Here is a 14,379-nt window from a genome sequence, read left to right as displayed (position 1 = left end):
ATAGAAAAATAAACTAAAAAAATTGAAAACTGACTATGTCCGTAAAGAGCTCAAAAAGAGTCAAAATATTTTCAAAATGTTATGGTGTATAGAAAATGAAAATATAAACATTCAGTGAAATTTAGTATCTACAGTTATTCGTTTTATTGAATTACAACAAAATAAGAAAATAATTGAGAAATCGAGTGAATATGCCATGTTTTACAAATTTGAACTTCAAACGCTCATAAAAATGTAATTTGAGTTTTTGGTTGAAATTTTTTTTAAGTTAAGTTAAACAAACTCATGAGGAATCTTGTATTAAATTTTCAAACCTTAGATTTAAAAAGAAAAATTATTATAAAATATTTATGAATTTCACTCAACATTTTTTTCGAATTTTCATGATTTTTACGTATTTAGTATTGACTTCTTATTGTGAACACACACAAAAAATAAAAAAAAAATTTACAAAATAATAAAAATAAAACACATTATTGTAAAATCAATACATTCATCGCTCCGCTCAGACTCTAAAATTAGATTTCCAAATTGGCAATTTTAAATTTCAACAAAAAAAATTTAATAAAATGTATGCTGCACTTGTATACGAGTGCAAGCGTGAATCTATAATTTATATTAAAATATTGATTAGAACAAAAGTCATTACGTTTGTTTAGTTATTCTGTCACACCTTGTATCCACCTTCATTATTTATTAAAATATATATTATAATTTCAATAAATAGGTTAATTTCATAATTTTATTTATTGCATCATATACCATCTGTTATAAATTTTATTGGTGAAATCACATTATCACCTATTGCAGTTAAAAAATAGCTATAAATGAATGAATGAATTCATATAAATAGTCAAGTTTAGTAGGTACTTATAAAGGTAGTATATTTGTATATATATATACACATTTTTTTAAAAATAATTAACCTTAATTTTACACTTTCTATAGACCAGGTACCAGGTTAACTAAAATACTAATAACATTAATTGTAATTATATTATATAGGTATCTGACATAACTAGGGCTGGGATATCGAAGCATTTTTAATTTTTCCAGAGGTTGCCGTACGATGCTCGCCTGGTCACAAATCCGTAACATGTACTTTTGAATAAGAATAAGAAAATTTATTTTGCATTTTTTGACAAATTTTTATTTTAACGTAATTTTCTTAATTTTTTAGGGCATTATCTGAGTTTTTGGGTCCAAACTTCAAACTTGAAATTTTATTTTAAGATTTTACACGCTAATTTATAAATTTTAATATATTTTTATACAACGGTAAATGATTTGGCGTTCTTTAAATGGCCACCCATCACTTCGGTAGACGTTGAAAGGAGTGTCTCTATCTACAAAAATTTACTGGGGGATATAACTGAAGATCATTTTTATTCGAAAGTCTTGAACAATCTCTAGTGATTCAGTGTAACAGTTCAGAGTGTATATAGTTAAATTAATATATTATAATCCAAATCTATCAAAATAGTTAGAATAATATAAGGAAATAATTGTTTTTGTTTTTGTTGAAGTTGAGCCTATACAACAATTATTTTAATCACTTTTTTATCACTCATATTTTACAATTTATTAAAAATAATAACAATTTACCTGCATTTTTTTAGTGCATTATTTAGAATTTTTAGGGCATTAAAGCATATTTTAGAGTCTTATCAAACATTACATTCCCAGCCCTAAACATAACTTTGCATAAGTCAACATTTAAATGTGTTCGTAAATGACGTGTACAATAATTCGTATAATTGTAAATTATACAATATCAATTGGTTTTTATATTATCTGCATACACGAATACATGTCATAATATTTAAAACGCATTGTTTTAAGTACAATTTGATTAGATTATTTTTATTTTCAATATTGAATATATACCAGCTGCATAATCCTGCAGCAGGGCGTTGTTCGTGACAAATTAAATGACCGTGAATTTACCTCTTCTAAAACTCCGTTAAATATGTAAGCTGTCGGATTTTTAACACTGCAGTTATTTGGGTTATTTAACCAGTTTATATGAAATACATGTTAAAAGTTATATGCATTCATTAATCATTATTCATAATTACTATTTTATTTTCTGTGACCAATGGCAACTGCAGTAGGTATATAAACAAAAAAGTACAGTTTTTTGTTAGTCAATTACTAAATTATTCAACATTTATGACGTAAAATTTATATTGTGATGAAACACAAAAAGAAAGTAATAAAATGTAGCCTATGACACTATAAATGTTGCCGAGTCTATATATCAACCAACATTTTGCCTTGTTTTAAACTCCGTTAAAATGGTAAGTTGGTAAGTACCTATATGAACTATACACATTTTTTCCACAGTATTTTGGGTGGTTTTTACCAAATATAAGATGGCAGGTCTACAATTATGTACAATATTTGAATAACTATTTTATTTTATGTAACCTGCACTGGCAACCTGACAAAGAAACAGCAGCATTGGCAGTACACACAAAAAAATATTCGTGTGTCGTGAGGCCACAAATCCCTATGTTTAAATCCCTTTTCTCGTAAAAAAACACTTAATTTCCATCGATTTAACTTTTTTCTTTTTATAATATAAAATAATTATCACGTTTAAAAGTGAGTTGGAAATATTAGTTAAGCAATTTCATACGTAAACCCAAATAATCATATGAAATAATAACTTAAAATTACAATGACACAACTTCAACGACTATAACCTTTATTTTTTTGGTCAAACTATATTTGGTACATCATAGGCGAATTGATTCACCTACTGTCTAGCGTCTACTTTACAAAATCTCTTTTAAAGTTCTTGCCTGTTTTTCCGACACTTGTACACACACTATAGTTTCTTTATAGCTTTTTACCTTCTAAAAAATTATGGTTTAAACTTTAAATCACGGTTGCCAACCTTTGATATAATAGTATAGTATATTACTAATAATTTTATTAGGTACTATTATATTTAGTTATTTTACATGGAAATGTGAGTATAAAAAAATATTAATTTTACAGAAAAACATTGCTTTTAAGAAAAAATGAAATAAAAAAAAAAAATTAAATTTTAAATGAATGCGATTTCTGTGCCCACAATTTATTAGTTAATAATTAAATGTACCACTACACCGCTGTATGTTCCTATGTCGATCTGTATTCAATGTTAACAGCTCGTTTTCTTTTCTAATTACTTGGCCACTTATAGGTACTTACATATTTGTTTTTGTTATTATAATGCTATGTTCACAGTTTCATACCATGTAATGTATTAAATAGGTATGGTTTTTCTTTTGTTATTCTAATATTACCCGTAATTACTCTGTACTCTGTCATTAAATTTAAGTCAGTGAAATTGAATTAGTATTATACACAGTGGTTTTAAATTCTAATGTTTGCATGAATAAAAAAACTGAAGAACGCATTTTAGTTGTTCGTGTACAGAGAGTAATTCGATTCCAATTCGAACTATCAATATCTATATAATTGTCTACGATTGGTTTCGACATTATGTTGATAATGGCATGTGGCGTACTTACACGAGTAATTGCGAGATGAATAGGGCTTTATATGGCGTCACTATAATATTTATGAAATTAGAACGCATTACCACTTTTCACATGGATGTTGGTAGTTTATTTTATTGTACAATTAACAATTATTTACGTATTGAAAAATTAAAAAATTACTGATTTTATTATAATATAATTTAAAAGCAAATATTGTACAGTGAAAGTATATATCTAGTTATAATATTATTATGTAGGGACATACAATTTTCTTTATGCGATCCCAATGCTTAAATAATACTACCTCTGTATGACGTGTAGAGCATGCGCACAAGACTATATACCTAGTATGCACTACATCGCGAACCGTCAGACGACTGTAACGAAATGCCGTCCTATATATTTTGATTATAAAATTTTAAGAATTTTCACGGCGCAAGTCTCTCACAAATATCGGGATGTAACCGGATTGGTCATCTGTTTGATCAAGTGAATTTTCTGGTATTATTTTCACCGTCAATTTATTTTCATCTGATTGAGTCTTCGACTTTGGTATATACTTCCATTTTAAGTAAACGAAATCACTGACGGCAGCCAACTTCTGTTGTTTGTAATACGATTGCACGATGTAGATTTCGACCACAATAATTATTATTTGGAGAAGACACTGAAATACAAAAGGAGACGTACCTATATTATATGTATTTACTATTTACTATTTACTATCTAATAATGTGCAAATGCATGCGTTGTTTACAGTATACACACATAATGGAATATAAAGTAAATACATTTTAAACATATTTTATTGACAATGAGAGTTTTGAAGATAAGTACCTACAACATATCTATAATGATCTGTAAATGAAGGAAATATTTCTAAATATAACATTCAGGAATCTAGGTAATATTTTTTTTCCTGATAAAATATATATTTAAATCATAACGATAAATACTGTACAAACCATAAAACTTTCGAATTCTCCAATATACAACAGGTTGAAGTTGATAACGATTAGAAAAATTATTCCTGAGCATAAGTTAGAATAATAAATCACCAACCAAGCATAAATCTTTTCTGGAGAAACCTGGGAAAACAGTGTAATAATAATTATGTTTAATTGGAGATTAAATTTTACAATTTTAAATTATTAAGAATATTATTATTTGAGTTAAAACTAAATTTTTTTTATATATATATTATTTTACTGAAAATGATGATGCCAAATGTCACAATAGGTATTTCAAATTTTTCAAAGTGGCGTATTTAAAGGGGGGGTCTATGGGGTTCAGACCTCCCCATTGGCTCCATAAATACCTATCTAAACATCTAACATATATAATATATATGTATAAATATATTTTATAGAGGAGCCCCCCTCTTAAATATGTTTGTAAAATTAGCTGTACCCCCTCCACGAAAATTCCCTATATACGCCACAACGTTACATTAGTATTTTGTAAGCAATCTGGCTTATATGCAATTTTTGAAACATTTTGTTTATCCTGATTATCGGCATTAATAGAAAACATGAATAGTGAATTATATTTATATAAGTTTTCTAATTTTCTATTCAAAAAATCAAAAAATAATATAAATAATACAAAACAGAAATTAAGTATGATGATATAATTTATGAGCAAAACGTTAATTTGCGTTTTTATGGATTTTCGAATTATGATTTTAGGTGCTATTATATATTATGGCCCATTGATTGTAATATTCTTCGGTTATAATCTTATGCACAATGTGGACAATTAGTATTCATTAATAGTTATCAGTTATTACCAATATATTGAAATATTGATTGATACTTACAGTGTATGTTGATTGTTTCAGGCTAATGTTTAAATAGAATTCCATCACACCCCACGCCAATTTTATGATAAATATGTAGTCCATAAAAATGTCTATAATCATTCAAAACATCATAAAATAAAATAAATATAAATATTTAATATCTTTAAACATTTAATTATCAATTAAGATAAGGTAATATCTGTCGACACTCGTGGCACGATTTTAACTGTAAATTGTATAATATATTTCAATTTATTTACCGGTATAGCTCGTGGTTAGTACTCGCATCGATCAATCGATCGATTGATTTGTTGAACGTTGTACCATAATTGGAGGTAAAATTTAGATTAAAATATACTAATAAGTTGTGTAATGAATTGAATGTCAAAAAAAATAACTGTTTTTCAAATGAAAACCTTCCTTTGTTACTGTAAAATATTTAGTGGATCTTTTTATTGAAAATTTTAATGTACCATTTATGCAAATGTAAATATATGTAATGTTGGATCTAGTATTTATTATACTGTGGCTATTTTTACAAATAATTAATGTTGATAGATATTATTAATCAATAATCTAAAATTTTAAAAGCACCATAGACCCCATATTTTACAAAGCCATTCTTATGGACCTATATCATTTTATTAAATAATTATATTCATACGAATTTTGATACTGATACATCCAAACTTAAAATGTTCATAAAAATAATCCACATATAATTAACGGGAGAAAAGTAGGGATCTCATTTGAAAAACAGAAGTTTGTATCTACATAGGACACTTCTTAAGTAGCACTAAAAAACTCAAGAATTTAAAAAAATGTATGATAAAGGAAAAGTGTAGGTTTGTATGTTTGGTAAATATTGTATATGACTTTAAATGAATAAATATAGTGCACAAAATATTGAAATCGTACATATTTATATTTTTGTAAATTTGAGGGGATGGAAATAACGAAAAAAATTTGCAAATATATTATATTTATGCAAGATAAATTTAATATTTTTATTTTCATTTTAAAATATCAGCATTTATGTATTATAACAATTTCAATTTTTCCAAGTTCATAATTTTTCTTAAGTATGCAATAATAACATAAAAAAACGAAAGTTACACGCATTGACGTCTAAAATAATATGTAAAATAGAATTGTTCGTAAATCAAATAATTAATATCTCATTTATTTTGAATTTTTGTGGAAATTCATCAATTCACAAAATTATTAAATTCACAGCCTGCTTATAATAATTTATAATTTTCATGTGAAACAAAAATAAGATAAGATGGGGTTTTTGTCAGATTTATGCAAATATAATAATTATAATATTTGTATGGCAACAATTATTAATAAAATTAAAAAATACTTAACACTCAGGAGAGGCGTCCATTTTATTTTAGGAAAAGAGTCTTCGACCGTAGAACTGTTATGCAGTGTTAAATTAATATGTTCATCAAAATAATTATCAGTACTGAATGTTAGTGATGTAGAATTTTCAGAGCTGGCATGCTGATAATATTGATAATAGTTTGATAAGCGGTATAAGAAATCGTTCATTATTATGGATGTGGTCATAAACTAAAAAATATATAAAACAACACAATATAAGAAATATTTTGCACAATAATATACATCGTACTTATGTAAAACCATATTATCCGAAGTCCTAATTACGAATACTTATAGGTAAAACCATTGAACTTAAGCGTTTACTATAAGTAAATGATGGTAGACAAATACTATTTTAATAAAGATACATCGTTTTACATAAGTCTTTACAAATATAAATTAAATAGGTAGAATTTATTGTTCTATTATTTATTGCACTAGTATACATTAAATGAATGATTATATACACTATAAATTAATTTCTGGGGGACGGAGTGGCAGAGCGGACTAAGGCGTCGGTTGTGACGCACACCGGTGCTGGTTCAAACCTCGGTTCACGGGTGGCATTTTTCTTCGGGCAATAAGTCACGGTGTTCGGAGAACAAGTGCCGCCATCCCCCACCCGAGCATGGCAGTTACCTATGGGTGACCACTTGAAAATCTGCCAAAACTACACACACGTGCTTACCAACCAACAGCATCCTCCCCTACCAACAAACAAACAGCTAATGGCCATAGTTTCCGAGCTCAATGATCAATAACAAAAGAATAAATAAATAAATAATTTCTTTATTATTCCGAAAAATGTTCATTATATTATTTTTTAAGCTTATCAAATAAAATATAAAAATAGTTTTAAAAGAATAAATTCCGAATTAGTTTTTAATTTCAATAAAATAAGTAATAACCAAGGTTCTGAATTATACATTGCGTGTTCATATTGTATTTAAATGCTGTATCATTTTTTTCTTATTAAGTCCTATATTCAGTATAAGAACTATAACTTAGTACTTAGGGTACTACACTTTTCCACCTAATGGCTAATGTAGAATTCTAATTCAACTGGCTTCATATACGTCATAATGTATTAATAATTGTTATTATACATCACAACTATACTAAATAAGATTTAAACGAGTAAAGAAAATAAATGAAAAATAATCGTGTAGTATGTACTAATAGGTACCTAATTATTGTAGGTACAAATATTTTGTAATATTAACTTACAATTATTGTTTATTAAAATGTATATTACTTACTATGTTAAAAATGTAAATACAACTAACGCCATGACGAATAGAACAACACCCAAAACACGATTTTGGCATGATAATCACTGTGTAATAATATATTATTAAATATTGAAAAATGAAGTATAAGTATTAATACATAGTTTATAGAACCACACTGTGTTGTGGATTGATTATTTTTTTAATGTAATTGTTCACTATAAATGAACAATCGTTATAAAAATATAATGAAATAATATTGTTATTTTATTTTGTTTTTATTTCCTATCTATATGATGATAATCCAACGACCTATAACTACCGACTGGCCACTAGACACTAATTTAATTTATAGTTGTACGATATCAATGTTTTCAAAATAAATAAAATGTTCATTTGTTGAATCAGTACGTATATGTTAACATGCATTTTGTACCTTAGTCTTGATGTGAATTATGTAGATAAAAAACAGCGATTTTAGTAAATGTTATATTATTACCAATATTATATTGTATTATATAACTACAATTAATTATTCATCATAAGTTAAATATTAATATAGGTAGTAAAAAAAACCTGTGAAGAAACTTGTATTCATTTTTTAAGTAAAAGTTGCTAACATTAAAACTATATGCATTATTAAGTAAAAATCCATACACTTTCGTGGCATTATTATTATGACGAATATTGTAAAAATGTGAATGATTTTAAAAGAAAAGGTGACTATGTAAATTTATTATTTTTCAACTGCCTTTATAAATAATCATGAAGACTCTTGTATTTAGACAAAAAGCTTATTTACATACTAAAAAAAATATTATCGTACATAAATAAAAAAAAATCATAAAAGTTGAAAATTTGAAATGTATGCACATATAGAGCCAATATATTAAAAAAATTATATTATGTTTAATATAAATATTTAGTGAACATTTTAAGTGTATTCAGTTATTTATTTTTGAATTAGATATAACAAAGACTCTTCATAGTAATATAATTGAATAAGTTATTAATATGCAATTTTGACAGTACCTAATATATCTAAATTTAAATTCTTATAAAAATGCAACATGATAATATGCATTTTTGTCAATTTTAATTGTTGAGCATGGAGCTATGTTGAAAACGTGATAGTACAGTTAATTCTGTATGATATTGGTTATGTACGGCGGTATTCTAGATCCTTCTTGGGTTCGACCAGATATTCTTTCATTGAAAGCTGACGACGAAGAATAATCGACACCTTTCGATACCATTTTTCCTCGTGATACGTATTTCCATTTGAGTTGTATGATGTCATTTAGCATATTTTTTTTTTCAGAAATATAGTACGATTGGATTATAGCGATCTCAAGACTTATAATAGCTATGTATATCAATTTCTAAAACAATAATCATAACACAAAATCAATAAACATTTAGCATACATAATGTTAAAAGTAATGAATAATTTTATATTGCAATAAACGAATATTTCATTTCAATGAGAGTTTCAATGAGATAAAATATATATTCGTCACTGTGCTGGAAAATTGTTATTACTAAGTAAAAATTTAACTGAAAATCAATCAATTTGTTTAAAATTGTGTAAACAATGATTTCAACACAATTTCTATAATTTTGTAAAATTAGTGAAAATTTATAATAATAGATAATAATTTAAAAAATAATAGAATTTAAAAAATAGGCACTAATTGGCATAACAGCGTCTGCATATTTAAAAATAGGTTAGTTGAGTATACAATTCTATGCCCAAATATTATTTATATGAATTTATATGATAGTACTGGTACCTAGTACTTACTATATAGTACAGAAATTGTGTAATGGTAATATTATTATGATAACATTACACAAATATTATTTTTTTATAGTGGATGATAGCGATCTCAAGACTTATAATAGCTATGTATATCAGTTTCGAAAACAAGAATCATATGTTAAAAGTAAGAAATCAATTTATATCGTAATAAATGAATATTTCATTTCAATAATTGTTTCAATGGGGTAGAAAATATATTCGTCACTATGCTGGAAAAATTTTTTCAGGGTATATTTTAACAGTAATTGGCATAAAAGCGTCTACGTATTTAAAAAAAGGGTAATTGAGTATACAATTCTATGCCTTAATATTAATTTTATGAATTTATATGATAGTACTGGTACCTACTATACGGTACAGAAATTGTGTGACAGTAATATTATTATGATACCATTACACAAATATTATTTTTATAATGATGGTTGTGTACTTAGTATAAATATACTAATATTACAATATTATCATTAGGTTCAAATTTCTCCATACCATTCATCAATTTGCTTAAATTCACACCGATTACAATGCAATAGTATTTATTATACTAAATGTTTAGTGATTTTCAATTATATTATATTTCAAAAAAAAAAAAAAAAAAATAAACCATCTTTTAAAACATTTCAAAAACATAATGAATAGAACTTATTTAAAATTAACTTTTCTGCTGTTTAAGGCGTTTATAGATATTTACCTATAATATTACATTAATTGTAAGTTTATAACACACAATAGAAGGTATTTTATAACACATTGATGGTAGTTATTCAATGTTCACATCATACGATATTTATTTACTAGATTTTTTCATTTAACCATTTGATTTTTAACGCATCCTAAATTATTTTAATTTATATAAGAATATATCTCGGAATATATTAATATTTAATATTGACCGAAATATTATGTTGGACAATTTTGCGATTGAGTGGTTTTCTCAGGATTACAGTGTTATTATTAAATTAATGTTGATTTGCAATTGCAGCTATAAATAATTCACAAATAAGGGGCACGGAGTGGCCGAGCGGACTAAGGCGTCGTTTGCGACGCACACCGACGCCGGTTCGAACCAGGTCGTGGGTGGCATTTTTCTTCGGGCAAGTCACTGTGTCCGGAGAGAAGTGCCACCATCCTCCACCCAGGCATGGCAGATACCTACGGGTGCCCAAAAAAAATCTGCCAAACCAAAAACATAACAGACTTACAATTTCTCCCCTACAAACCAAAAACAAAACAGCTAATGGCCTTAAATTCCGAGCTTCATGATCAATTAAAAAAAAAAAATCACAAATAAATATTGTGTAAGTACTTAGTTCCAAAGTTTGAAAAAGTTAATTTTTTTTAAAAATTTTTCAGAAAAAAAATGAATAATTTCCTTAGTAAAATAGTAAATTGGGAAGTAAATTTCCTTAGTAAATTGGGAAGTATAAAAAAGACACATTACCATAATAACCATATCAATTATTTTCAATTTTAATACAGACTAGGGATTCATACTTATAACATTGATTTTAATTTATTATTGAAGTCTCTAAATTATTATGACCAATTTGACCAATTTGTTGAAATACTTCAAATATCTACATACCATGGAAAAATGTCCAAAATGTTGTTCCTCTATTATAGTTAATGTATATACTAGAATTGAATGTCTCATCATTGATATTGTATAATCGACCAAATGCAATACCATAAACAACAAATTCGCGTAATAAATTACTAGCCACAGGTAGATTTTTTGAGGAGCACGCTACAACAATAATGAGCGAACACGAAAGAATTATTATATGGTACGTTTTAATATTATATGTTTGGTAGGTAGTATAATAATATTTTGTGTATTACTTTAAAGGTGGATTGCTTGAGACAGCAATTCGAGATGAATTCCAAAACGACCCAACTGACTGTAATTATGAACACGTAGTCCATATATATTCCTGAATCCAATTTGAAAAATAGTTAGCCGAGAAGACAATATTTTGTTAAATATGACGTGTAAATGTAAGCATGGATTAAAATTTAAAATATGTTATTCGTTAGGTATTAAACATTTACCACTCATGACAGGTATTGAATCGACATCCGACCAGTAGTCAAGAGGCTCATATTCTGCAGTGCTATTGTCATCGTGAGAAACCGAAGTATTGCCATTTGAAATATTAATCAATTTAAAAAGTTCATACTCATTAATACGGTGATGCAAGTGTTTAAACGCTTCTATAATATTCCAAAACTGTAATAACAATGAAGAAATTGGTTACTATAAAATAAATAATATATAAATAAAAAGGTGGGTAAGTGGATGTCGCTCTGCTGTACAGTAGGTTACAAGTGGATCACTGTAATATATGGTGTTAAATTTGAATTCAATGATATAATATCATTGTATGAGAAAAACGATTCTGTGCGAAAACCGTCAGTCAGCCTATGATATTACCAAGTATATTTGATGATATTATTGTGAATTAAGTAATTTATATATAACTTATTTACGTGGAGCCTAAGAGCCTTGTGTTCAATTTACAATCTTTAGCTATAAAAGTTGGACATTTTATAAATTTTTAACTACAAAATAATTATTAAATTATAAATTTGATAAATGTTGTCAAAATTCGATCTTTAAATGCTTATAAAAAAAATTGTGCCTATGTATTTTTAATATTTTTCAACTGATATTGTATTAATATATCAGGAGCCTTGTATTAAATGTTTACACTTTTTGGCCCAACAGATAAAACTTTATTGATATTTATTGAAAAAAAACTAAAAAAATTGAAAACTGGAAATGTTCCTTAAACAGCTCAAAAAGATTCAAAATATTTTCAAAATTGTATGGTGTATAGAAAATGCTAATATAAACATTCAGTGAAATTTGCAAGTATTTAAATTCGTTCGTTTTTGAATTACAATAAAATAAGAAAATCGCTACATGAGAAATCGAGTGAATATCCAATGTTGTAACAATTTGAATTTCAAACGCTCATAAAAATTTAATTTGACTTTCTTATAGACATTTTTTTTTTGATAAAGGTAGACAAACTTATGAGGAATCTTGTATTACATTTTAAAACTTTAGATTTAAAAAGAAAATTTTTCACGAATTTTTAACTCAAAATAATTTGCTAATTTTCATGATTTTTCCATATTTTGTCAATTTATGAACTTTGAATGCTTAGAAAAAAAAACTGTGACTAAGGACTTTTAATATTTTTCATCTGCCTTTGAAACAATATACTAGGAGCTTACTATTAAATTTTCAAGCTTTTTTAGCCAACAAATAAAATTTTATTGATATCTTTAATAAAAAAACTAAAAAAAAATGGAAAATGAAAATGTCTCTAAACAGTTCAAAATAAATCAAAATATTTTGAAAATGTGATAGTGTATAGAAAATGCAAATATAAACAATCAGTGAAAATTTCAAGTATCTATGGTCATTTGTTTTAAAGTTACACCAAAAACCAAATTCAATTTTGTGAAAAATCAATTTCGTGTAAAAATTCCCGTTTTTCCTTAATTTTTCTTTTGTTTATCTTGTCGCTTGTGAAAACTATTTTTACTTTTGACCCCCCAAAGTACCAACTAGATTCACTTTCCTATCAGAAAAGGTACTGTTGAAGAAAATCGAAGCATTTTTACTGCTCTAAAAGGTGTCCTCAGACACAAAAATAAAAAAAAAAACACACATCATTGTAAAATCAATACATTCATCGCTCCGCTCAGAATCTAAAATGTCTATGTAAATGTTTATACTTAACGGACGAAGTAACTGTTGAATTTACGTGAAGTTATACCTATATATACCTATGTATATTATTAATATCTCCCTGGTTTTTAAATAATAACTTAGCTCATTGAAATATTTTTCCCAAGCTTTATGAAAAAATTATATTTTTACTATTTTTTATCGTCATCATTTTTTAATAATTAATTACGATCAAAAATATAATTTTTCGAACATTTAATTTTTTAATGACTTAGTATGTAAAAGAAGTATTTTTCCTGAATAATAATATAATAATATATATTTTTTGATTATATTAATAAAATTCTCATAAGCATTAATCATAGATTAAATAAAATGTAAAAACATGAAAAATAAAAATGTGATATAATACAGTACCTAATATAAAATGCGATTAGAATCGTTATCAATATAAGAATATTAACTAATGACTAAAGAGTGACAGTGAATAATAACTAATACCATTATTTATATCATTAAAATGCATGTAATAAATGTATTCACATTCTACAGGCGCATAACAAATTAATTATATGTCTTAAAGTTCTTACAATGTTTATGAGGGCAATCGTACTGACGCCATGGCGTAGTGGACAACATCCGAAGCAAGTCTTCATAATATTAATAGAAAACTACAACTTAAGATGATTATTAACGGAAAAAAATTTACAAATTAGCAAATCATAAAGATTTTTTTTTACCTTATAGAATTATAGATTATTATTATATAGCATCAAAGTTAAAGGCGGTACCTACTACACGTGTGTTATTTGTAATAATTTGTGTACCGTAGGTACATGCACCAACACGATTGGAAAACAACTAATTTAATAATGATGAAAAATAAAACCGAGAGAATTGTTATACACTGTCGTACTGCAAATTCGTTAGTGATAAAAATATTA

At 26.3% G+C, this 14,379-nt stretch overlaps 2 protein-coding genes across 4 annotated transcripts; both read right to left on the bottom strand.

The window, feature by feature from the left end:
* Window positions 1–3,670: 3,670 nt before the first annotated feature.
* Window positions 3,671–8,309, bottom strand: LOC132939524 (uncharacterized). Its single transcript, XM_061006737.1, has 5 exons — window positions 7,944–8,309; window positions 6,667–6,873; window positions 5,314–5,406; window positions 4,460–4,582; window positions 3,671–4,161 (listed from the first exon to the last, which is right to left on the bottom strand). Exons 1-5 carry the CDS (start codon window positions 8,010–8,012, stop codon window positions 3,913–3,915), a joined length of 741 nt encoding a protein of 246 aa, XP_060862720.1. The 5' UTR covers window positions 8,013–8,309; the 3' UTR covers window positions 3,671–3,912.
* Window positions 8,310–8,521: 212 nt separating this feature from the next.
* Window positions 8,522–14,379, bottom strand: LOC132939523 (uncharacterized). Of its 3 annotated transcripts, none has more exons than XM_061006735.1 (6): window positions 14,176–14,379; window positions 14,026–14,112; window positions 11,785–11,962; window positions 11,575–11,666; window positions 11,318–11,479; window positions 8,522–9,295 (listed from the first exon to the last, which is right to left on the bottom strand). In XM_061006735.1, exons 2-6 carry the CDS (start codon window positions 14,089–14,091, stop codon window positions 9,053–9,055), a joined length of 741 nt encoding a protein of 246 aa, XP_060862718.1. In that variant the 5' UTR covers window positions 14,092–14,112; window positions 14,176–14,379; the 3' UTR covers window positions 8,522–9,052. The 3 variants fall into 3 exon arrangements, with proteins under 3 accessions (XP_060862718.1, XP_060862719.1, XP_060862717.1); XM_061006736.1 differs by having other exon boundaries at window positions 14,026–14,106; XM_061006734.1 differs by having other exon boundaries at window positions 14,026–14,378.

The sequence above is a fragment of the Metopolophium dirhodum genome, chromosome 2 (assembly GCF_019925205.1).
Source record: "Metopolophium dirhodum isolate CAU chromosome 2, ASM1992520v1, whole genome shotgun sequence".
NCBI lineage: Eukaryota > Metazoa > Arthropoda > Insecta > Hemiptera > Aphididae > Metopolophium > Metopolophium dirhodum.
Note: the sequence above shows the minus strand (reverse complement) of the source record. Positions and strands in the feature narration are given on the sequence as shown.

Excerpts from the sequence above, each read along its gene's own strand:
- LOC132939524 (XM_061006737.1), bottom strand. The coding sequence starts at position 8,012 with ATGCCAAAATCGTGTTTTGGGTGTTGTTCTATTCGTCATGGCGTTAGT. Across the intron at positions 6,874-7,943 it reads GTATTTACATTTTTAACATA|TTTATGACCACATCCATAAT; the intron begins GTAAGTAATATA and ends TATATTTTTTAG. Across the intron at positions 5,407-6,666 it reads AATGGACGCCTCTCCTGAGT|GACATTTTTATGGACTACAT; the intron begins GTTAAGTATTTT and ends TGAATGATTATA.
- LOC132939523 (XM_061006735.1), bottom strand. The coding sequence starts at position 14,091 with ATGAAGACTTGCTTCGGATGTTGTCCACTACGCCATGGCGTCAGTACG. Across the intron at positions 11,667-11,784 it reads TTCAATACCTGTCATGAGTG|GAATATATATGGACTACGTG; the intron begins GTAAATGTTTAA and ends AATTGGATTCAG. Across the intron at positions 11,480-11,574 it reads TCAAGCAATCCACCTTTAAA|CGTGCTCCTCAAAAAATCTA; the intron begins GTAATACACAAA and ends TTATTGTTGTAG.